This window comes from Etheostoma cragini, chromosome 4 (assembly GCF_013103735.1).
Source record: "Etheostoma cragini isolate CJK2018 chromosome 4, CSU_Ecrag_1.0, whole genome shotgun sequence".
NCBI classification, from domain to species: Eukaryota; Metazoa; Chordata; class Actinopteri; order Perciformes; family Percidae; genus Etheostoma; species Etheostoma cragini.
This window is the reverse complement of record NC_048410.1, coordinates 7095279-7119757: the sequence shown is the minus strand read 5'-3', so window position 1 is coordinate 7119757 and position 24479 is coordinate 7095279. Positions and strand designations below refer to the sequence as shown.

Sequence of the window (24479 nt, the reverse complement as noted above, 5' to 3'; positions counted from 1 at the left end):
CCTGTTCGCTACTTCCTTTCCACGTAGCATAATGACGTCATCAACCGCTTCAAGGATTTTTGTTTTTTAAATGATGAAAAAAGGATGTCTAACTTGCAAAGCAAAGTCAAATCCGCCAATATTTTATATTGAGCTCAATTAATTGTAGGATACACAATTGCAATACATAGACATTAGCTTAATATATTTTAGATGCGTTTGAGGATTTTAGATTTTAGCCAATACCTTGCAAATGTAATTCTCAGTTTATATTCCTGCATGGAAAAAACGGCCTCTAAAGCAAAGTTGATCTTATGAATTGAGGCCTAATTCTACATACTACTACATACCTGAGTTGATTCACTCCCACAATTTCACATAGGTACATAAAGAAAACAGAAGCTTTGTAATAAAAACATTTTTATTCCAGGTCACACATCATTATCAGTGTCTGTTGATTACCACTTCAGTGGTTTCTGCAACTAAAAAACTGTTGAAATAAATAAATATTCGAAATATTTAAAACTAAAACATGTACAGAATATATTTACCCATGTAACCAATTTATGTCTCTTTGTTTGCACATAGCACGCTTCAGGTTGTAGTGCAAATAACACATGAATGTCGAAATCCTCAACATTTGCAAGCAATGTATCACCATAAGATGAGAAGGTATGAACTATGATTTTGGCTTTTCAGTGCAAAACATTAACTTTAGTCAATAATTACATTAAAATGATGAAATTACACAGTTCATTTACAATGTGAATGAATACACTTTAAACTGTTCTAGTTTTTAGGCCATTTTAAATACTCTGCATCAAGTTATAGTTTGCCAAGAAACATGAATGACATCAACTGGTTGTGTGGGAGTGCTTGAGTTCATCCTATGAGGTAAAGCAGAGTCTGAACAACATGGTCTGGGGTGTGGTGACATCAGCTACAGCAAGCTCTTGTCCGTCAGTCAGCCCCAGCTCTGGAAAAAACATGTTCATAACGTGGGTGAGTCAGCATTTTACAGTGTATTCATCTCACCAATTAAAGGGCCTTGCCGTTTCTACGAAACAAAATATTTATTAAATAAAACACCTCACCCTTCAGGGTTTTGGACAGATTTGGCCGTGTCCTTTGTTCAATTGAAGCAACAGACTGTAAAACAAAAGGATAGAGAGTCAGCTCAAAGTAAAACTTTCATGTTTGCCTAATTTTATCAGCACTCACTTCAGACACACATCAAAATGAAATACAAAACAGTGTTTCACAAAACAGTGTGAAACCAGAGGTACATTACCTGTAGATATAAGGTTTTGTTCTTTCCTTCAACTGTTGCGGTTATAGCAGGGGATTTCATTTGTCTGAAAAGATATTTTAAATTTGGTTGTTGAAGACAATGTGCAATGCACTATTAAAAATCAAACAAGTAAATAAACACTTAAACATAAGTTAGGTGTCACAGTGCAGTAATTACTTATACATCATTAGAAGGCAGCTAAACCTACAGAGAGGCACTCCCAGACAGGTAGTCCAACATCTCCTGGAGTTTAGAAGATGGAGAAAAGTGCAAGTCCAGAGGTACCTGGCTGCAGGCTGAGCAGTTTTCCTGCATCAGAAGTGAACAGAAACACGTGTTGTACAAAAAGGCAACTTCGCCATAGTAGCAAACATGAGCTGGTAGATGAAATTAATGGACAAACCTTTCGTTCTGCTTCAAAAGTGTAGGTGTACAGCCCGTCAACATCATTGAAGACCATGTAGTTATTAAGAGGTATATAGGCACTGCAGATGCAAACGGTATTATCATGAGACATTATGAAAGGATTTATGATTTATTCAGAGCTTCACTTAAACCTGAAAACTCACCTTGACGCTATTTTGAAAACCTCAGTTGCGCAAGCAGCTGGGTAAAAGGAAACAGAGTTACGTCCGGGTATACAGTTTCGTTACAGGAAGTCAAGTACTGTTTGGAAATGATTAACTCTTTTATGGCAGGACATACAATCTTCCATAGAGGAATCAGGTCCACATCTCTCTACTAACACATTTACTCAGACTAGTTACTTACCAGCTATGACAGCATTTGTAGACGCTACAGCTGGAATTATCCTCTTAACAACCCCTGCAACATTACATAGAAAATTTACTTTTTGCATTCTTCTAAAAATGGACAATCAGAGAAATTATTGTTATATACATCTGCTCATCAGAGTGAAAATCAATACGACATGTTGGTAGCAATGTTTTACCATTTTTGTGCTATTCGCTGTGTGTGCTCACCCTGGGTTAGTCTGTATGTGACTCCTGTTATGTTGAAATCTGCTGCCCTCTCCAGGGATCTCTGGTGCACCCACTGGATGTGTTCTGGGTCATCCCCATCCAGGATCACACCATCTAATCCACATACATACATAAACACACACACAAAGACGGAAGAAGCCGACTTATTGGGACTTGAGCTTATTCCCCGGATCCCCCCAGAGTGTCTGGCGCACACACCGCTAGCCTAGTTTACCACAGATGCTGGAGGTAATAATGCCAACATGTTTCTAAATACATGTTGTGATTTGTATAGTCACAGGGTGTACAAATAACAAGGTCACATGAGACCCAGCCATCTTCTAACTGCATACTAACTGGGAACTATATTCTCAGAAGAAAAGCACTGCAACTTCTGCTACTTGGGTGGAGTGATTTGCTAGCAGCACACGAGAAGCCCAGTGGTGAGGAGCAGGAGTATCAACGGTGTTTTTCAGGTGTTGCGCCAATCACTCCCAAAGTTCAATGCTTCGTCTTCTGAGAATATAGTTTCCAGTTTGTATAGGGTTAGAAGATGGCTGTGTCTCATGTGACCTTGTTATTTGTACAGGCTGTGACTATACAAATCACAACAAGTAAATAGGAATATGTTAGCGTTATTTTGTCACTTACTGGGAGCAGTAGGCCAGCTGGAGCAGGACAACACGCACAGAGTTGAGAAGGGTATGTATGGACTTATCTACCTCTGGGGGATACAGTGAATAAGCTAAAGTGTTCCTCTAAGTTTACTTGTTTGTCTAGTAAGTCAGGGGGCGGGCTTTAAGTCATTCTTAACTAACATTCTAAACATGACAAAGATTATTTAACAGAAATAATAACCGCAATGTGATTCATACCTCCAAATGGTGTCTCTTTGGGCCACAGCAGCACCCGGACATACTCAATGCAATGTTCCGGCAATCGAGGCATGGATGCTATTGTACACATGGGGAAGTTGATCTACGAAAACATGTGTATTTTAGAAACAACAAAGTGACCAGGAACTGTTTTTGTAAGACCATGTGGTTGTTAACATTATTTTATATTTAAAAAAAATGCTACATCACCTGAGGAGGGTAAAGCTCAAGGGTACAGTCGATGCAGGCGGTCATGCCAGGGAGAATGACTCTGGCATTGCCTTTAAAGCCTTCGGTCCCACCATCAATTAAAGGAATGATGGAACCTGGGTCTAAGACACTATCCTCATACACCAGTAAAGACAACTGTACAAGAAGACAGAGGGGTTGCTTGTGATTACATAAAACATTTTCCTCTTAGCATATCTGAAAGTGTTGCCATATTAAATGCAACATTGCACATAGAAAAATAAAGGATAAAAACTGTTGACCAGCACTGAGACAGTACAAGACTGTAAAAAGGATTTCCGGGAAGAGTTATAACTTACCAGCATACCATTCATCCACCTCCTGGCAACTATAGAGTCCAGTCCACAGACAATGATATGGAATTCTAGATGCAAACAGAAAGATGAAGGAATGCAAAAGTCAGATAATGACACAGTCAAAGCATGGAGCATGGAGCGTGGAGATGTAACAAAATCTCTTGATTCAAAAATATAAAGCATTATAGCACTAAAAAAATTTAATGTACTATCAATTAACTCTAATCTGTGGCTATGTGAGAGGCCAATAGACTGTATTTATATAGCCTTTTTCTATTCTTAACCACTACTGAAAGCACTTTGACATAATACAGGAACCATTCACACACATTCATCACTGAGGCCAAAGCTGCCATTCAAGGAACTTACACTCAATAAAACCACCAACCATACGATTGGCAAGATACAGAGTGGGAGTTGATTGATGTCGAGCACCTCTTTAGTTTGGAAAAATCAGTGTTCTTTAATTTATAGCTCTTGTTAACTTCTGAATTGGCTTTTTAGTATGTCATTTGGTATTGTGAGTGTATCAAACACTACACCCCTTTCAACCAGACATAAGGAAAGTAGGGACTGAATAGTCTTAATGATACTTACGTCTGTAGAATGTTTCATCTAAGTCTTGAATTTTCTTAAAATGTCTGCACAAAGCATTTAGGAGAAATTCATCTTTGAACAGAATGTCCACTTGACTTCACAACGTAAGAATTAAGTATGGTGTGATAAATTGTGATTTCTGACATCGGCATTAGCTGCTTGCAAAATTTTACACATTTTAATTGTGGATAGTTGTTTAGGCTTTTTTAACAACTGCATTTTTATCAAGCATCTGAAATCTTGCAATGGTTGTTCATTTGAAAGGATACGGGACTACACAGCACCCCGGTATGCGTCTGTTGATGAAATCAGCTGCAACGTCCGCCTTGGGCCGACCGACATCTTTTGGCCTGGTAAACATCACACACACATTTAAAGAACTTATCGGATTGCTTCAAACTTTACTTTTATCGATAATACCAGCAAGAAAGTTACGTCTAATTTTTTACATAACTGTACTGACCTGAAGAGGAACTGTCTGTTCAGATTTGACACATCAATGGTGTCCATGTCAACAACATGAATGTTGTGAAAGCCTGATAAAGCCTGAGCCAGAACATGAACAAAAAAAATGGCCAGTCATTAAAGGACAAATTATACCTTCCAAATATTTTAAAATATAATTCTAGTGATCATACCAGGTCTTTCAGCAGCTCACATCCCAGACCACCGGCACCAATAACCAGGATTTTGCAGGTTTCTAACATAAACTGCAAAGACTGTGGTGAGAGGTGATAAAAACATTATATATAAGAACAATACAAGATGACACAGGACAGATCAAATGACAAATTAAAAAAAATTGTTTCACTCCACTCCCTTTAATTGTTACCTCTGTGCTAGGTTCAAAGTCAGGATGTGTGAAGGGCCCAGACCTTTCCAGAAACTTTTTGATATGGTTCCACCGCCCCTCCCACTCACAGGTATGTCCACAGCCCCCATCAACCACCATCCTGTGGACAACAATATGTACATTAAGGATGTATTGTCAGCAGTATATAATTGTAGATGGCTTTGTATGGTTAGAAATTACACAAAAACGTCAAAGTCTACTGAGATCATGCAAAAACAAAAATCAATCAAGACCTACATTTAATAATGGGATTAATTGTCACACAATAAGGGCGCTAGTTACAGTTCACAGCAGATCAAGCAATAAGGTTAATTTAATTCTTCAAGAGACTACATAAGAGTACTATATTAACACCCACTTGTGTTTTGACGCCTTCCCTATTCCAGCGTCTGCTCTAACGTGTAGCGTTTAGTTGTTACACCACTCCATGACAATGGACTAAAACTGCACATTTCTGGCATGTAGGTGTTTTGGACTGTCTGGCATTTTAGGGGTTATCTAGCGTATATGTCTTGCCTGGGCAGCTCCAGATGTTGTGTCAAAGTGTGTCACAAAATCATCATTAAAATCATTAAAATCACAAGTCCCCCTCCCCTCGGTTAACGGTAGAGGGAACACAATCTCGACGGGGAAACAGTATTTGATGCAACACCGGCAGCTAGGCTACGTAAATAGCTAACATGTCAACAGTGAGAAGGTAACGTTAAAGTAAAGACCTCTAACTTTGCATAGAGGTAAAATATGCCATGAAGGTTTAACTGAATACTTAGCTACTCATGTCCAACCAGTCATTGTTTTATTGTCCTATCCTAGAGTCAGTATACTCTCTTTGCAACAACTATCAGTTTAGCTTCTTGAGCTAGCTAACGTTAACCTTTCCTGTCTGGTAACCTCAAACCTTCCGCCAGTTCTACCAATTCATCACTAACTTCTCAGTCAGCTCCACTACTCTCCTTCTTTTCTTCTCCCTAAAAAGAGAGAATAAAAGAAGTTTCATTCATGCTGTGCTTTCGTAGGTTAATGAGATTTGAAAGCATCTTTCGGGCAGTTAATGTCTGTTTCTTGCTTGTTTCTTCGGCAGCTAACGTTACTTACGGCTCATCCATGTCCGCCATGTTTGGCTACTTAGCTAGCTATATGCCTTCAAACGCCGAAGTAAACAGTGGGAAATACAACCTCTCAGGCAACAATGTAAAATTACTCCCAAGGACAAAGTTAGATTTAGAGTCTTTCTAAATTTGAGATCATTAGCGCAATTCTGTTGTACAGTTATGTCCGGAAGAAGATAAAAGGCATATAAGCTAACTTAGCATTAGCTATATAGTTTACGCCTAATTGCAATATTTCCGGTAGTTATGAAGGCAGCAATGTCATCAGGGCACTAAAAGGCAGCAATTACACCAACGACCCAACAGGTGGCAGCATTCGCCCTTTATTGAATGGTTCACTTGTACAGTGCAGCTATACCATGAGCTATACCTACACAACCGGTCACAAGTTTGGGGTCACTTCGAAATTCCCATTGCACTCCATTATAGACAGAATACCAGCTGAGATCAGTTGCATTGTTTTTCTAACCAGAGCAGCAGTTTTCAGATTACATTATGTGCTGACATAATTGCAAAAGGGTTCTCCAATGTTTTCTTAGTTAGTTTTTTTAAAATGATATCAGATTAGTGAACACGATGTGCCTTTGGACCATTGAATGAATGGTTGCTGATAATAGGCAATGTAGATATTGCATTAAAGATCAACCCCCCACTCAGATCAGCTGGTATTCTGTCAATCATCGATTTTAATATAAATTTGTAAGTGGCCCCAAACTTTTGACCGGTAGTGTACTTTAGTTTATTTCAAACTGTATATATGTAACATAATTAATAATTACTCTGCTCTGTAAATTCACCCCTATAACTTTAGCAATTATCTATAAAAAAAAAAACATTTTACAGTCAAGGAGGGACAGAAAGAGAGAAATTGCCCATTTAAGGTAAATAGACCTGTTTCAAGAGCAGAAATTGACCAAATTTTCCCAGATGCAACTGGATAAATATTTAAATCTTTCAATTTATTAATTGCACTTTTCTTTGTGTGGTTGTTATATCTTTTACTTAACCAAACATCTGAACAACAGCATACAAATGAACTACAGAATGTCACATATTGCTTTGAATTGACTTCATTGTGAATTGCTGCATTAGGCACTTAGCATGAATAAGACATGAAATTGTTATTAAGTTTAACGACTTTATTACTGATGGCATCTTCCTCAAGTATTTGATTTACTGTGTCCACATTGTGCTAATGAATCTTGTTGCTTAATCTCTCATTACAGAATAAATAATACACCTTAGATGGGTTACCTTGCATCTTAATGCCTGTGGGCACATGAACACATTAATCTGTCTGTCTGCAACCTCTCTGATATAAGACATTTAGTAGATACCTTTTTGCAGAGGTCACCAAAGATCTGCCTAATGTATGTACTGATAACATTATTATCTCAAATGATTTTGTGCTGATGAAGGTGTGTGTGTGTGTGTGTGTGTGTGTGTGTGTGTGTGTGTGTGTGTGTGTGTGTGTGTGTGTGTGTGTGTGTGTGTGTGTGTGTGTGTGTGTGTGTGTGTGTGTGTGTGTGTGTGTGTGTGTGCGTGCGTGCACAGCAGGAAGTACAGCTTTTCTTTCTCTGAGTTTTGGGATTTGAATGGTTTGATGGAACATTACGATTTTTTTTCCTGATCTTTAATGAGATGTTCCGAATGACAGCCTCCGAAAACTGATAACTAAAAATAACTGCTGCGGCCATGTCCTTCATAGCTGACTGCCCGCCGTCTCAGCCCTCCTCTGTCTCTCTCTTTCTGTTTGTTCTGTCTGTCTTGTCCTCTTTGATTTAACCTCATCTATGCCCTCGTGTTAAACAGAAGGGACATTTTATGGAATTTGATCTAAAAGGAAGGAAGCCCTCAAGACACTTAAAAATCAGTTATATTATAAATGAGGACAATTGCTGTGGGAATATTGCTCATGGGCACTTCAGTGATCGGGCCTAGATCTTCAGGTTGAAGCATTGCCTCCTTTATTAGTTTTGTCTCCAGCATTATTTTGATGTGTTGTTAAAAGAAGGCAGGATCTAAAGGGCGGCAGGAGACTAAAAGTAAAAACATCTTCCAGTTCTGACACATTTTCATAGATTATACTGAAATGTCATCTGTCATTCCCACATCTTAAGCAAGGACACTCTGAATGTCACTACCATGCTTTTGAGGTGACCCAGCTCTCTGCCATCCATCACAGCTAACTACATTTGGCGTGTCCATGCAGAGATTGAAGAGTCCACTGTTAAATAGACCATTACTTGAAATACTTGATCATAGCATGCAGTAATGTGACACCTGGCTGGAAAGAAGAACCTCAGAGGAGCTGTTGATATTTTCCAGTCTTTGCTCATCTAAGGTCCCGAGACTTTCAGAAAACCTTTTCCTTTGCATGCATTGACATGGGAACCATGCTTTTTTAGCTTTATGGCCCCATATATCTCCATATCTATTTGCCATTTGATGGCTTTCTGTGAGGACGTCCAAAGTGGTGTTGATTGTGCTAATGATAATGTGTCACAGCAATGTGTCCCGTGTTAGGCTCAGAGCGGGGCTGCCAGCCAGAAGACAAGGAGACGCTACATGCTGATGTGTTGTAGAAATGATTGATGACTCTCTCTGTTGTAGTGCTATGATTAAGACTCCAGTGATTTATCGACACTGCTCACAGTGCAATTACACTTCATATATACACTCAACAAAACAGTGTTGTCCTGCTATATGATTCCTATGTGTGTGTGTGTGTGTTGTATTATGTTGTGACTGTGTGCATCTAAATAGATTAAACCCCTCTGTTTACTTTTTTCCATTAAAGCAGGAAACGTGTTGCACGTGAGGTATTTATTAAATTAATTCATATGTGATAGATGCGTTTACCTTACCTTTAACTAAAATTGCCTGGTGTGTATGCACTTTAATTCTGCCATGAAACTCATTAAATATATCTTATTTAAAATGCCATTACGCTGTGTTTGAAAAGATAATACTACTACGTCTACTTGTAGTCACCAGACTGTCAGCACAGTCTCATACAGTGGACTGACGGTCAAACTGATTTTCACTGTTTTTTGTACTAAGACTTGTTTACATTTATTGCTCAGGCTGGTCAAATGTCACAGGACAAACAATTTCATGGAGCCATGTCTCCATTATGCTTGTTTGTATCAAAGTAGCATTAATATCAACAATGACATATTCCTCCTATATTTAATGTTTGAGAGAGACTTGCTCTCTGTCTCTTTCAAGGACAGCAGAAAAATTACTTGTAGGAGAACCTTAAGACAGTGGAAAGGAAATTTCCCTCTGCCTATTTCAACAATGTTTACTCCTGCTTGCGCTTCCTATTTCCTGTCCTCCTCAGCATGCTTCCTGCTCTGCCATTCTTAATGTTCCTCCATCACTATTGTCCCCTCCTTGCTAAAAAGAGACATTGCACATTGTAAAGTCAACATCCAGTCTGTCAGCAGTCACCCAAGAATTTAGGAGCGAACACACCTAGCACTGAAGTGGCAAACATCAGATACTTCAAGGACCAGATTTTGTATCCAAGAATAGTGCCAAACTTAACATAGAAGATGCAGGTCAAAAAGGATGATCTCTTTTAGCCAAAATGTATTTTTATGTGTTTAAGCAGAATCTGTTGATTAAAGCAGTGTGTAAAGTGGAAGTACAATGTACAAGTACACTTAGATAACAGCATTATGTCAGCCCAAATACCCCAATGTTCACCTCAAGGGCCATTAGGATGTCACCTTGTGGCCAATGAATAGCACATGCATAACCCAAGTGTCAATTGTTCATTCAGTCTTTGGTGCAGGAAATGCAATGTTCCTTTTCCATCAAAACCTCAATCCTCCCATTGATCCAGTAACTTTTGTTGTGACAAAGTACAGCAATTACTCCTTTGGTCATTGAGGAATCATTGCTTCAGATATTTCCTCTCACTTTTTTGTTGCAGTATTGCCTGCTCTTAATCAAATCAAGTAAATCTAATGGTCAAAGCACCCAAATCAAACTCAAATTCACTTAGGTTAAGGCATCGCAAGTTACCATATAAACAGCCATGATTTAAGATAGAGAAGCTGTCCATGTTGTTCCCACCCTAAGGTTCAACCCCAAGGGAGTTCCTTAGCGTTGCATTTTACAGTATGTTCTCCTCTTTCCTCTGTAGAGTATGGGGCAGGGTGGAGCTTTAGGAAGTGGGGTATATCCTTCCTTTCCACTGAAAACATGACTGAGGAGAGAGACTTGGATGGCTGGGGCTCTGAACGAGTGATAGGGCGGCAGATACCACAAGCAATTTACAGCTAATCTCCTCTATCGGTGGACTCAGATGTTTACAAGTAATATTCATATGAATCATTCACAGGAGATAGAGTATCTTGAAATCTTCCACTATCCCCACTCAAGTAAGACACAGCAGTGCCCCTGGCAGCCCTTTGAGTTAAATTTCCTGTGAGATGTGCATTGTAATATTGACATGTAAAAGAAGACATGCTCTTCTGTCATAACAACTTAATACAGCAGTATGTATTAAAATGTGTTTTAGTCCTGTAATATTTTAGCTCTCTCCAGCTGGATGTTCCATCCATTGAAAAAATAACTCATTTTTATATGCACTCATAATGGTATGTAAGATCAACTATATCACGTAATGAAAAGAGTAACATTTTAATTCACTTTTCACTTCGATTTATACGAAGTAACTGCGGAGACTGTTAGCTGAAAGCACAATTTAACTCATGTTGACATCACACATTAATGAATCATTAGAATATTTATTTGTGTTTTCCTCTTGACTTTTAATCTTTATAGTGGCTGTACATCTGCCTGCAGTCGGCATTGTAACAAGTCATAATTTAATCCATGAACACAAGTTTATCACCAGATTTAACAACCATAATGACAATATGATGTGAGTGCTTGTTAACTTGTTAGTGGTTGAGACATGTTACGCCTGTTTGATTTTGAATTCCCCACTCAAATGAATAGCATTACAAGAATAATGCAATTTGAAGGATAGTTTAAGTACAACTTGGATCTTATTTTTGTAGTTTTGGTCATCATTCCTGTAGGTAATAATAACTTATTTATCAATTTATTTGAGCAGATGAAAAGAAATCTGATGGGCAAGAAACAAACGGATTTAAAACTCTCAGAAGACGCTAATAATTTCACAGAAACTACGTTACCTACAATACCTGCTCAGCACCAAAAACCAAAACAACAAGCTAGTCAACATGATTTACATGCATTTAGCTTCAAAAGAGCCAGATATGTTTCTCAGACATGGGTGGAGACCAAACGAACAGAGACTATTGGACACAAAGACAACTCCAAATGAACTTTGGTGAGTGCAATGTTATCATAACCAATAGAAAATATAGCCAACATTATGAGGAATAATTTATGAAAAAAACATGGCTTGTCTTATAGAGTCAAACACAAGGTATAAGTTATAACTGTCACAAATTTAGCACTGTTTGATAACATAACAAGGGATCCCCACGTGCAGATATAAGTAGTCTCGCTTTGCCAGACCTTCCTCCACAGCGCTGGGGAGGAGGGGCAGGCTATTCCCCATAGCAATCCAGGATGGGAGAGAAACATACTCTGGTTTATTGGCATTTCCTTAAATCAATCGGAATCGTCATGGGCGGTACTAAGCGCTGCATGGAACCCCAGTGCCGCAGCAAAATATCCTCTAGAAAGAATTTGTTGTTGGTGGCACATGTGTACGTTCAAAAGTGGTTTTAGTCATGCAACCGAAAACTCAGACTGGACAGATAAGTCTAAGTAGCTGTCTCTATTTACCCTGCAGAGATCTCCCGGAAGTGGAAGGTCGCGGATATAGATATAAGCAACTTGCCAACCAATATCAAACTCATTGTTCTCCCCAACTCACCATAACTAATTAATTGAAGCACAAGAAAATAAAAGATGTTGATTAAAACAATTTGGATGCTAAATTATTTATGAAGGTGCTGGCCATGTGGTGTTTACCAGCCCCTGTGGGCCACTGAGTGAAGTAATGACTGTCCAATGACATGACTCAATATACTGAGTGTATAATAGACATAGAATCACAGAGGAACCCACACATCTATATAGCACTTGTGTGTGTATTTAGCACACATCCCCTTTCTTAACCCGGACCAGCTGCCATCATACCAACACGAACAACACTCACTCACAAATTATCCCCTCCCCGGCCTGAATTGATGACTTCATTGCTTGTCACTGTCTCCCAGCGTCACCCAGAGTGACTGGCAGTCCTGCACCCACCTGCTTGTACCACCAACCCACCCAAATGTCCTGGAAGCCAAATACTCTGGTGATAAAGAGAGTAAATTCTGGTTGTGTTCCCTGCCAACGGCCAGGGTGTTGTGGAGGCAGGCATTAACATATTAAGCCCAGGACAGCGGGGATCACAGCCCAGCACTCCCTCATTACACCTCATCTTGTGGGGATTTACTGCTTATCCAAAAAACAGCTTGCCTACAGCTGTAGTCTTAGGCCGTGCTGTGTGTGGGACATGTGCCGGGCAGTTCATGTTTGAGCATAAATATTCTGCAACAAGTCATAATGTAGGAAAATAGTTTCATGCATTTTATTGTTAATTTCTTTTTGCATTTGGTGAAATGTATGTTTGCATTACTTGTGAGTGGGTTTGTGCATACTTGTACTTATATTTTAAATCTTACTTTTTTCTAGTATCCTATTAGTAATACAAATTCCCTGAATGTCATGATACCACTGTTTGTTCAGTATAAGGTGGTGAGTATGAACAGCTTTTAAAGTGACTGCAACAAACCATATCATAAGATCATTCACTTTGAACAGATTGTCCCTCCTGATAACAGCTGCTGAGTAACAAATTAATAATGAAGTAGAAAATTATTATGCTGAGTCATTAAGTTTATAACTCTCTGTAGAAGTAGATAATGATTCTGCTAGTGATCACTGGCAAAAAATCACCAGAATGCTTGATTATAAATGAAGTCTGTGAACTCTTCCACCTCTGGGGGCTGGATAACTTTTTTATTGCAATGTCAGTTTATGAGTTACCAACAGTTGTTTGTCTCTTAAAAGGGAAAGTAGTAAAAAAAAAAAGAAGCAATAAATCAATTTAAAATTAAAGCTGCAAGCAGCGTTCGACGGGCCCTCGCTTACCTGCGTGTGTCGGGGTTAATGGCGGACGCCGCTCATTGCGACCGTGCATTTGTGCGGCACTCAGACACTGCAAATGAAGTCCTCAATGAAAAAGGAAGTCTCTGCTGTGTTCATTGATACCTCACAGATGGCCATACCTTAAATAGGTTACCAGTTATGCACGTGGGCGTGGCTTAAGCATAGGGGGCGGTCCAAACCAACACCAATAAAAAAGGAACTCTCTGCTGAGTTCAATGACACCTTACACAAGACTGTACCTTAAACGGTTTAAATGTTATGAAAGAGGGCGTGGTTAAAGTATAGGGGGCGGCTCAGTATCACATGTAGACCACGCGTTTTAAGCTTCATGTAAATCGAATGATGTTTGTCATATGAGGCTGATTTCCCGTTGCCAGTTGGTGGCGCTATCTCCAAATGTCCCTATTAGATGACTTCAGGCCTGGATTCTTGTTGAACTCTGCTTCACAGCACCTTGGAGTAGACTTTATCAGGGAGGCTGAGAAGTGTGATACCCCTGTAATTGGTACACACCCTCTGGTTCCCAATTTGAAGAAGGGACCCACCACCCCTGTCTGCCACTCTTTAGGCACTGTCCCAGACTTTCAAGCAATGTTAAAGAGGCGTGTCAACCAAGACAGCCCCTCCACACCCAGAGCTTTCAGCATTTCTGGACAGATCTCATCAATCCCTGGGGCTTTGTCACTGTGGAGTTGTTCAACTACCTCAGCAACTTCCCCCAGGGAAATTGACAACAATCCCCCATCATCCTCCAGCTCTGCCTCTACCATAGAGACCGTGTTAGCTGGATTTAGGAGTTCCTCAAAGTGCTCCTTCCACCGCTCTAGTACCTCCTCAGTTGAGGTCAACGACATCCCCTCCTTACTGTGCACAGCTTGGATGATTCCTCGCTTCCCCCTCCTGCGGTTGCAAACGGTTTTCCAGAAGGACCTTGGTGCCGACCGAAAGTCCTTCTCCATGTCTTCTCCAAACTTCTCCCACACCCACTGCTGAGACAAATTTGGTGAGTTTTTGAACATAGTAAGCTCCTCAAAAAGATAATTCCTTTGCTGGCAGAAGAAGAATTCCCTCAGTTCCAATAGGGCCTTTGCCACTGTCAGCGCTCGGGCCCTAAAAATAAAATGGGAAAAGCAGATAACTCTAATTCAAGTCAGGATTGCTGAGCAGTCAAAGCAAGAGATTCAAGGTGACAAATCTTTCTGAATACGGGACTTCTTTTTTTCAAATGGAGGTAGAGCAGTTTGCCCCTCAACCCCTCAGCTCTTCCTGAGCAAGACACTGATCCCCAAGTGGCTCACCGGATGCTGTGTGTAGCTGTCCACTCATCCTAATACTTAGGATTGGTTAAATGCAGTAATTCAATTTCACAACGTTGTACTGTGTGTATGTAATGCATAAAGTATAACATTTTGTAGTTTTTAAAGCTATATTGCATAGCTTCTGTCACCCCCATAAGGAATTCTAAGTAATGACAATAACACTGTTGTTGCATCAACATTATACAACCCCCCCAAGTTGTACACTTTAGCTCTAAAATAAGACACAAAGACAATGAGACCTAAATGATCTATACATTTGAAAGAGTGTAAATGGCAATTCTTTTAAAATGTCCTGCCACGTGCATTTTGTGTGCACACTACCATCGCCATTCCACAAAATGTATTTTCAGCTCACGGAGACAAAGACTGTAAAAGTCTTCAGCCAGTTTCTCTCCACCATTACAACAACAAATTGTCTGTGTGCACAGGTATGTAGAACAAAATTGTCACTTTCTACACACACAACTGTGTGAATGCCGCTGCTAACCTACGCCTTAGGGCAACTGGAGGTTTGTTGGACTATCTATTTTCATTTTACAATGCAGTATTTCAGAGTGAGGTAATCTGTTGGCAAAGCAGTGGTAAAATGGTTGTCATTAGCATCAAGCTGTATTTTGAAAAAAATTATTTCCCTCAGAAGGAGGAAATTCAAAGTAGGTCTAAACTTTTTGAACAAACTATGCACACATGCCAATTTTACCTAACCACAGTAAAATGTGAGGCAGCAGCAGTCAAAAAATAGAAGCAGTTTAAAATACCCATCTACAACCTTTAGCTAATTGCCTTGGCAACAAACTGATGCACTGGTCTTCCACTTCAACTGTACCACATCTATGCTGCAGTAACCAACTGCTGTTTGTAGTTGCATTTTTATTTTATAAAACCAGGCATAGATGACAATCTTTACCACATATTTCTTCATCACACACAACCCAGAGGTTCAATCACACTTGTCAAGAGGATTTAACATGTGGGGTGTTGATGGAGGATCAATATAACTCCATCATGGTTTAGCTGTTCTCTCGCTGCTAATAAACACAAACCATACAACCCTTTATGATGTTCAGGGACAAACCAAATCCAACAAACACTGCAAGAGGCTTAAAAAAAAACAGAGTGGTGCTACTGTTTTAAATCACACACATCACAGTTGCCCATGTATATGGATATTTTTTTATTGCTCATTCTGCCCTTAAAGTATCTTTAGCATTTAATCCCTTGCCTACAGCTATTACCAGCTCCACATTACTATGAGTGTTGAACTAAAGCATCCTCTGCAACCATATGAGAAGAACAACATCCTGTAATTGCCCTTGATATGAATGGTAAGAAATCAAACAGGAGCAAGTGTTCCAATGCCATATATTCTTAATACAATAATGCAAGGTATATATATATATATATATATATATCTTAGAATTGCATGCTCTTGTTAACATACAGAGACCCCTAAGCTACTGTTTGATAAGAGCCATATATTTGTCTTGGTTATATTCTTCCCATGGTGATACAGAGGTTGAGAAATCGCACCATGTGTTAAAGGGAAAGCAATAAAAACATAAATGGGGTAAAGCGAAATAATTGTTTATTGTGGATTAGGAATTTTCATATTGCCTGAAACTAGTAACATATACAGAGTTACCCCTTGAGATTTCCATGGTAGTTTATTTGAAACATACATAAAGCTATCTCTGATGGGAGGCCAGTCCTGCATGTGGGTCCAGCCTCAGGTGGATCCGCAGAAGATAGGCTTTGTCTCCCGATTCAACAGCCATACACTACAGCTTACTCTAGCACCACAACAAAGCAACACCTTTTATCATTTCCTCAGTAAGCGTCTCTGTGCTTAGAGAGGAAAAGGTGAGAGGAAGAAAAAAACAGCAATTAAAAGATAAACAAGAAGCAAGAGAAAGTTGCTAATGGGTGTGTGGGGATTAGAACATAAATCAAATCCATGTAGTTTTGAAAAGGAGAGAGAGGAAGGTGGTTTTGGAATGATGGGGGGTAACCATCTGTGTCGGTGCAAAATGTGGTACTGAACACTTGCATTTAGGCACATGCTAGACTGATCACACATACATAAGATCATATGGGCTGAGGTGGGATGTTCTTGTAAAAGACTGGTGGCTCAGAGTAGGTGTTAGGATTTACACCATGTGAGGGTGACTGCTGCTACCCTCAGCAGTGAAACATCCAATCATTAGGATGTCAAGCAGATAGAGCTGTTATAATATGCTTTAAAACCTTACACTGACTCTGATTAGCTCTTAAATTTACATAAACTTGTTGTTTATGACATATAATTCCAATCCATGCAATATTATCTTTTGAAAATACAACTTGTTCTGTAATCAATGAATTTATAATATTAATGTGATCAGACATAAAGCTAAAGGAAGAGTTTCATAAGTTTTCACCATGGTGCTTGTTAAACAGAATGTCAATTTTGTTTTTAGCCACGCTAGCAGCATTTTTACTGCCAATTTACACTATTAGCATTATTATCAATATAGTGTATTATCATGCCAGAGGAAAATCATAGTTTTATTCCGTGTGGTTTGATAACCCCTTTTGACTGTTTAATCTGAAATACAACCAGACAATTTTTAGACTCCAGTTTCAGAGATTGATGCTAGAAATATCTGCTACAGGTCTGTCACATTTAAATTGTGATTCTGGCTAATTACATTTGCTCACAAAGTGTGAACCAAATGTTGGCAGGATGTATTGTAGCCTGCTAAATCTGCCCACCTCCGCCCCATGCATCCCATCCATTGATTAAATAGCTTTTCAGGTATCAACAACTTTCACCAATTGCTTGTCTGCCAGAAGTGAAAGTCAATGACGTTATGTATATTTATGTGTTTTAATTGTTAGGAATTGTCTTTTCAGTGCACATCTCCCTGGCGCTTAGAGGAGGAGCTGTTGGCAGTCATTACCATAATCATGTTAGTGTTTGGCTCTGCCCTTGTAGTGGCTCTGTCCCATTATAATTCCACACAGTAGGCCTAATGGATGCACATCAGAGATGAGATTGTGACAGGCTTGTCCTCTGCAGGTTAGGACACTGGTCACAGCACAGAACAAAATCTGTTTTAATCTCATCAAATTTGATGCTTCAAATTGGAAAACCAGCACCTTATTGATGAAATGTTCTGTTTATGTGCCACCCTTTAGTCTGAAGTCAATGTAGCGTATAGCCTACCAGTGCAAATGTGTCTGTCTTTTGATTTAAGTTGTGCTCCACTGACAGTCTCTGCAGGAAGCTCAGTGGCTCCGCTGTTAGCTTGCTGTTATCCACCTGACTGAAACATCTCCTGTTCCACCTCAGTGGCCAGCTAAAGCTTACAGTAATTTGCCTGCCTGTCACGGAAGCCCAGCTCACTGTCTTTTGCAAGGACGCATGGTTTGATAAAAGCCACTCCGCCACATATTACATCTCATTTCACTGACAGTAGTTGTGCACCTACGCTATTAGGCCGAAACAGAGCTTACCCCTGACCTCACCTTTTGAGAGTAATGAAAAGTGCAGCTGTGGAAGAATGTTAACCACCTCCCTGTACAGACACACATTCACCCCTCCTAAAGGCAGGAGAGGAAAAATGCTGAAAAGTGTTGTTGCTAAAGGGAGCAGGGGATTGTCCAGCACAATAAGTATGTGTCCATCCTGAGGAGAACAGGAATCCAATAGTGAGGTTTGCCCCAAGGATGATATCACCGGTTTTATGGCCTGTTTGTGTCAGTGTTAGCAGAAACTTAGTAATGGAGCTCATAAAATGTGCATACTGCTTGAAGGTTCAGATCTTTTCACAGTGGGGACCTATTGCTGCTACAATGGAAGGGACACTGATGCTTGTACTTCTCTGACTGTTATTTTTGATCTTTTTCATACATTCTGCAACACAGTTGGCAAAACATTTGACAGTGAGGCATTCATAGCCACATTTCCAAGTGATAAATACAATAAAAACATTCAAAAAGATTTTGCTGTTCAAGACTGGCATCATACATAACTTATGGCCAAGGTTAAATCAGTTCAATATGATACATTCTGCAGATACAGAGAGAGATGGAGAGCCCATAAGGATGGTAATGGCAGTTTTGTTTCATTTCAGTCGGCAGGCTTGCTCAGTTCATTGCCACCAATGCAATTTGAATACAGCAAGTTAATCCAATCAGCCACATTTTATTAGCTCAATCAGAATTGTACTTCTCAATAACAGTCAGATATGTTTTGCAGCTGCTCTGTGCTTTGGGTTGAATTTGGCTACACTACAGGGCAACCAAATCGAATTAAAAGTGACAAAAATTAATGCTCCAAATTATTTTGTCTGGTGGTCCAGCTATGATCGCGTTTGTGTTTTACCTCCAGGTGCAATTTAACTTTATTGGAGGAAATAAAAAAAAACACGTATATATATATATATATATATATATATATATATATTATATATTATATATTATATATTATACATTATATTATATATATATATATATATATATATATATATATATATATATATATTTGTCTACCCATGCACACACACACACATGTGTGGAGTATAAACAAATAATAAAACCTTTACATATTCAACATTGATATCAATATATTTTTATTACCCACTTGCACTTTAAGTGGCTCCATCATCTGACATTTAAATCTAGGTTATTGCACTGGCGCCACAGTGCTAAATTCATAAACCAATATGACCCAGCAGAGCCAAGACCCCACTCGAGAATTCAACTATGGGCATTACAGACAATGGCCACTGGGTCAATGAGGGGTGAGGAGAGAAAGTGAGTCCCAGGAGACGGAGCAGGAGGGATTTTCAATACACCAAATAATAACAAGTCAGGCAATAGTGCCCTGCCAATGTGTTGCGACGACAGTAACGATCGGTTGGGGTTCATTGTGTCAAAGCTGACCCTTTTGACCTCCTCTAGGTTGCCATGGTTATACATGGTCTCAAAAGGAGTGATAGCAGCAGATTGACATCAGCTGACACAGTGTTGAGAACGACACCCATCACTTGGGGCAGCCATTGCTTATAGATAATGTAATTATAAGTGTCCTCTCCCTTTTCTGTTTCCCACTGAGAGACAGATGAGCACACACGCTAAAGTCTCCACAGGTGTTTTGCATTATCTCCAGTTTGACCACACCACCAGACTGTATATGTTGTGAACTGTGCATTGTTGTAATGATAAATGGCACGATCAGATATACACGCTGAACACATATTCCACACTTTGGTGATTTTGCGGCTTCCATAAATGAGAATTGACTGTGCTGTTTGTGCTGATGTTGTTAGAAAACCCTCTAGTTTGTACATGAACCATCCTCCCCCCGCCACACCCTTCATCCCCTGATGCTCACTGTGCATGAGATTACACAAGAGCCCGGCTGAAACCACCTCAGCAAAAATATCTGACCGGAGACGGGACAGCAAGATCGCTCATGTCCCTTGAGAGTGGTTCAGTGTGTATGTGTGAGAGAGCCAAAAAGAAATAAAAGAAAGGAAAGCAAGGATGTTACTTAAAATGAGAAGGGAGAAGAAAAATATGGGGTAAAATAGATATTAGCAGTCAAATATATTCAAATAGGCTTCCATGTGATGCCATAACAGCATCCTATATGGTCATTGTGAGTTCCCAGAAAGGGCATCAATGTCTGGGGAAATATTGTCCTGCCAAAGGAAAATTTACCCTTGACCTAACGTGAATGAGTTGGCATAGCTTACATTCAGAAAGGACACAATAACACACACAGAAGATATAGATAACAAAATGAGCTGCCTGGAGTGAAGTTCAAATGAAATAAGATAAGCAAGACAAGTAATTAAACATTGATAAAGGTTTAAGTCTGGTGATGTATAGTTTTTTGTTGTTGTCAACAAATCCCATAAAAAGACCAAAACCAACAATAAATTGATCCGACTAACAACTAGGCCTACTGTCTGTGTATTTACAGCTTAGTCCTCTGTGCCATAGAGTTCCATTGTTGTGCAAAACCTATTAGAAACACATCAGCGAGCCCAATTGTTGCACTGGACTGCATGTTTTTCATTACCATGAACACGGTTCATTTTGAGTCAATCCCACTTACACCTTCTTAATGCTGAAAATAATAAAACCAAACACTAAATCAAATGTGTATAAATTAGCAGCTAAATATAATCCTCCAAATTTTTTTTTACACCTGTTTGAGTAACATTTGCTCAACAAGTAAAGTGCCCATCTGTGAAAGGGATTTATTGAGATCTTCTTTTACATTAATGTAAGCAATTGTGACCCATTTTTTAAGGCTTTGGTTTGAGCATTTTAATGAGATTTTTTGATAATAATAGAAAATATACCACACGTATTTAATTCAATTGTTTTATCGCATGCAACTGGCCAAGCAAGCAAAAAAGTAATCTACATCATCTACGTCATCTGCTGTCGCAAAGTGGATGTACCAGTGGAAATTTAGAATATAAAAGTCCACATGATGATCCAAAGCCTAATTTGTATAGTTTTTATTTTTATTTTTTTATAAACATGTTTTTGTTTCAAATTTCCAAGGATGCTGAAACTTATTATCTGACTTAGCACATTTCCTGCCATGAACAGTAAGTCTGATTCTTAGTGCAAAACATCCATGACCAGTGAATTTGAAGGGGTCTCGCATTGTTGCAAAGGCTACCTAAAGCCTCATCGTATTTCAATGCAGATCTCTCATTTCCTGTCAGTCAGGGACGCGTCTTGATTAGAAAGGACTTAATTATTCTGAAACAAAAGTCTAGTGGAGAGACACAAAAGGGAGGTGGTGGTGCTGACTGTTGATATTGTTCTATCAGACAGCTCGAAGGGAGGAAGTCCTCTGTCTGAGCTGCCAGGCCTGGCTGTTTTTGGGCGGGGGGTCCTGGGGATAAGAGACCGCCCTGTTATCTTTGTGTAAAAGGTCCCACAGGTCTGGCGGAAGAAGCAAAAGCAACAACCATCTGTGTTTTCCACACACTCTGGTGCAGCTATCTAGACTACGGACAGCCAGGCTAAGTGAACACACACATTCACACAGACATCACATCGCTCATTCATATCTGTGCACTTGGGCCATATGATGAAAGATGCATTGTCAGAAGAAATAGGAAAGCCCCTAGATATGGTTTCCTTCTTGTGATCTGTGCGTACAGGAGTATCGTTGTTTTTGTAACACACACAATTCATTCACATGCTATTGCGCAGAATGAATTGTACTGATTCATCAGAGGACTTATGGTTTGTGCTGATATTTTGCAGAATGTTGTATGTTGTTTTTTTTTCAATTTATGTGACATCTTCAAGGACAATATTTTATTTTGCAACTCTGACAAATCACAAAGAAACAAATAGCAATAGCAATTTCATTTACAAACCACTTTTCATTAGCCTTGAACTGGTGGTCAAATGAAGCTTTGCGAACCACTGTCTTTATTTTTTGAGCTCACTAGCGCCATCTAGTGAGCTCAGAAAATAAGACAGTGGTTCGCAAAGCTTCATTTGACCATCACTACCTTAAACTCAAAGTGCTTTACATTACAGTATAATGGTGTAGCTCTACAGTGAATGCATTCTAGGCAGATGATTGATACATTTAAGCCTTTGAATATCACAGTTTCTTCTATTGCATGTTGTTACAGAAGTCATACCTACAGCTAGCCTTGTGTGGGACTACATAAAAGCTCTGCCAAAGATGTGTGTTTTACTAGGAGGAGTATCTGCATCCTCCCTGTCTCCTTTGGCTGAGAAATGTCAAAACACTTACAGTAACAGTAAAGTCCTGGCTCACAGTTTTTTACGTGATCCCATTGTTTTCCCTCTTGTTCCATTAGTGCTGTACACAATCAGAATTGGCGGTGGTGGATTGCACACACACCCGCAGACTTACTGTATTTATACTACAGCACACACTTGCATGAACCATAGACCGGTAACGGTCTATGGCATGAACACATATAACCAACACACCTTACATGCTCAAAGTGGATTCCATGCAGGGAATTCATGTTATGTAGCCACATGGGAACTGAATGTTCAAGGCCATTCAAATGGTAAACACAAATATACTGTAGAGATTGAGGAAATATATGTAATGCAGTAAAAACCTGCAGAGAAACAGACCTCATGAAATCAACAGTCCCTCACAATGAAAGGCCTCCACAGTGCTAGTTACGGTAATCTGTGACGCCTATAACATTTTGATTGTGCTATTGTGCTTTATTTAGAGAGGATAAACATGTTTCTTTTTTATAGGGCTCCTTTAGAATTTTATTTTGAACCAGTAAATCATTGTTTTTACAGTGCAGCTTGGAGGATTGTCTTTGCAGCAATGGAGAAAAAGAATAACAAATTTGTCTGTTATCAGAGTCTGACCTACTCTCTTGGCTTCAGGCTAATTAACGGCAATCTGACAGCTATTGTGCTGTAGCCATGGCCTTTTACTGCTGAGCAATAATACTCTGTTTTTAAGTAATGGAGCAGTGCTTCCACTTTATTTTAGGTTAAGTTAATAGGCCAACTTAACACCAACAGCTCTTCTGAAATTACAAGCCGCGGTAATGTGACCTAATGAGCCTCTGAAACACCACTCAATCATTATTTGGATAAATTGTGTCATTTTTAAAGAGTGCTTACTCATACGGAAAATACACATTGTGATGACTACAGCACTATAAAAAAAAAACATTTCTCAGACATTTTTGAATGTAATATAATGTGTCTTTGTTATTCAAATGACAACAATAATACAAACCGGTTCTATTGAGTTCTGAAGGCCCTTTGGGGAACTGAACCTGTATTTGCTGCTTTTTGATGAAGTGCTGACTTCCACGGTCCACCATGGTGCGTGTGTGTGTGTGTGTGTGTGTGTGCGTGTGTGCTTGCGCGTGTGCGTGCTCGTGTGCGTGTGTGTGCGTTTGTGCAGGTGTGTGGGTGTTTGCGTGTAGTCATTGGGGGTTGGTGGGAGGGGATCCTGGCTTCATATTGTTGTGAGAGTATACACTGCTGACAACAGGGTTTTCTTATTTGATTCAGGTTACACAAAACTATTTTTTATGGATTAAGACACCTGAGTTTCTTGGGTACCAGCGGATGATGTGGTTCTGTTTAATAATGTATTGTCTATCTTGTCACAGTTATTTGTCAAAAGAAACCTCCATTAATCTTAAAATAATCTCAGCATAATCGTTTTTTTGACATTTTAATATAGTTTGTTATATACATATCTTCTGCTCCTGCGTCCCTTAATCAGAATATAAAGCTCAGGGCAAAAACGCAAGTCTCAGAAGAGTGCTGTGGTCCTTACTGGTTGTGCATAGCTAGGATCAATAAAACATGTCAATAATGATGTGATCCATTACAGCAGTCAAACGCTTTTTGCCATCCAATTACAAAGGTGTTTGGGTCACTTTAAAGAGTGAAAGCCTGATTGTACATGAGTATCACATTAATCAATACCTGAAATTAATACACTACAGCTAGTTTGCATAATGGCCTGATTAAGTACCTTCTTTTCTTAGTAATGAATTCTGCTGCAAAGCTGCCCCAGACATACATTACAGAACACACTGTGCCATAATGGGGCAAAAACCCAAACATGTGCTCTCTAGTAATAAGCTGCATTAAAGTGTGATGTCATATAGCTGTGGTCTCAGAGGGGAATAAAAACACTCAGCACATCCATTCAGTCCAGTGTCCAGTTGCTGGCAAAGCAGGTGTTATAGATTGTCTCA

The 24479-nt window shown here is 39.4% G+C and overlaps 2 protein-coding genes across 6 annotated transcripts in view; both read right to left on the bottom strand.

Moving 5' to 3' along the window:
- The window catches only part of tmf1 (TATA element modulatory factor 1), a 30733-nt gene extending 12089 nt beyond the window's left edge, over positions 1–18644 (bottom strand). Inside the window, exons 1-2 of the mRNA XM_034869547.1 lie at positions 18632–18644; positions 14932–14938 (exon numbers count right to left, since the gene is read on the bottom strand). The gene's annotated coding sequence lies outside the window, so the exon portion shown is untranslated. The remainder of the gene's footprint in view (positions 1–14931; positions 14939–18631) is intronic.
- uba3 (ubiquitin-like modifier activating enzyme 3) lies at positions 383–6418 on the bottom strand. Of its 5 annotated transcripts, XM_034869549.1 has the most exons (18): positions 6219–6418; positions 6053–6091; positions 5103–5223; positions 4909–4989; positions 4734–4816; positions 4540–4620; positions 4271–4314; positions 3677–3741; positions 3339–3494; positions 3129–3231; positions 2254–2367; positions 2042–2095; positions 1840–1876; positions 1674–1755; positions 1479–1579; positions 1271–1334; positions 1074–1128; positions 383–955 (listed from the first exon to the last, which is right to left on the bottom strand). In XM_034869549.1, exons 1-18 carry the CDS (start codon positions 6236–6238, stop codon positions 867–869), a joined length of 1389 nt encoding a protein of 462 aa, XP_034725440.1. In that variant the 5' UTR covers positions 6239–6418; the 3' UTR covers positions 383–866. The 5 variants fall into 5 exon arrangements, with proteins under 5 accessions (XP_034725440.1, XP_034725442.1, XP_034725443.1 ...); XM_034869551.1 differs by lacking the exon at positions 6053–6091 and having other exon boundaries at positions 6219–6322; XM_034869552.1 differs by lacking the exon at positions 6053–6091 and having other exon boundaries at positions 4909–4980; positions 6219–6322.
- Positions 18645–24479: the final 5835 nt, after the last annotated feature.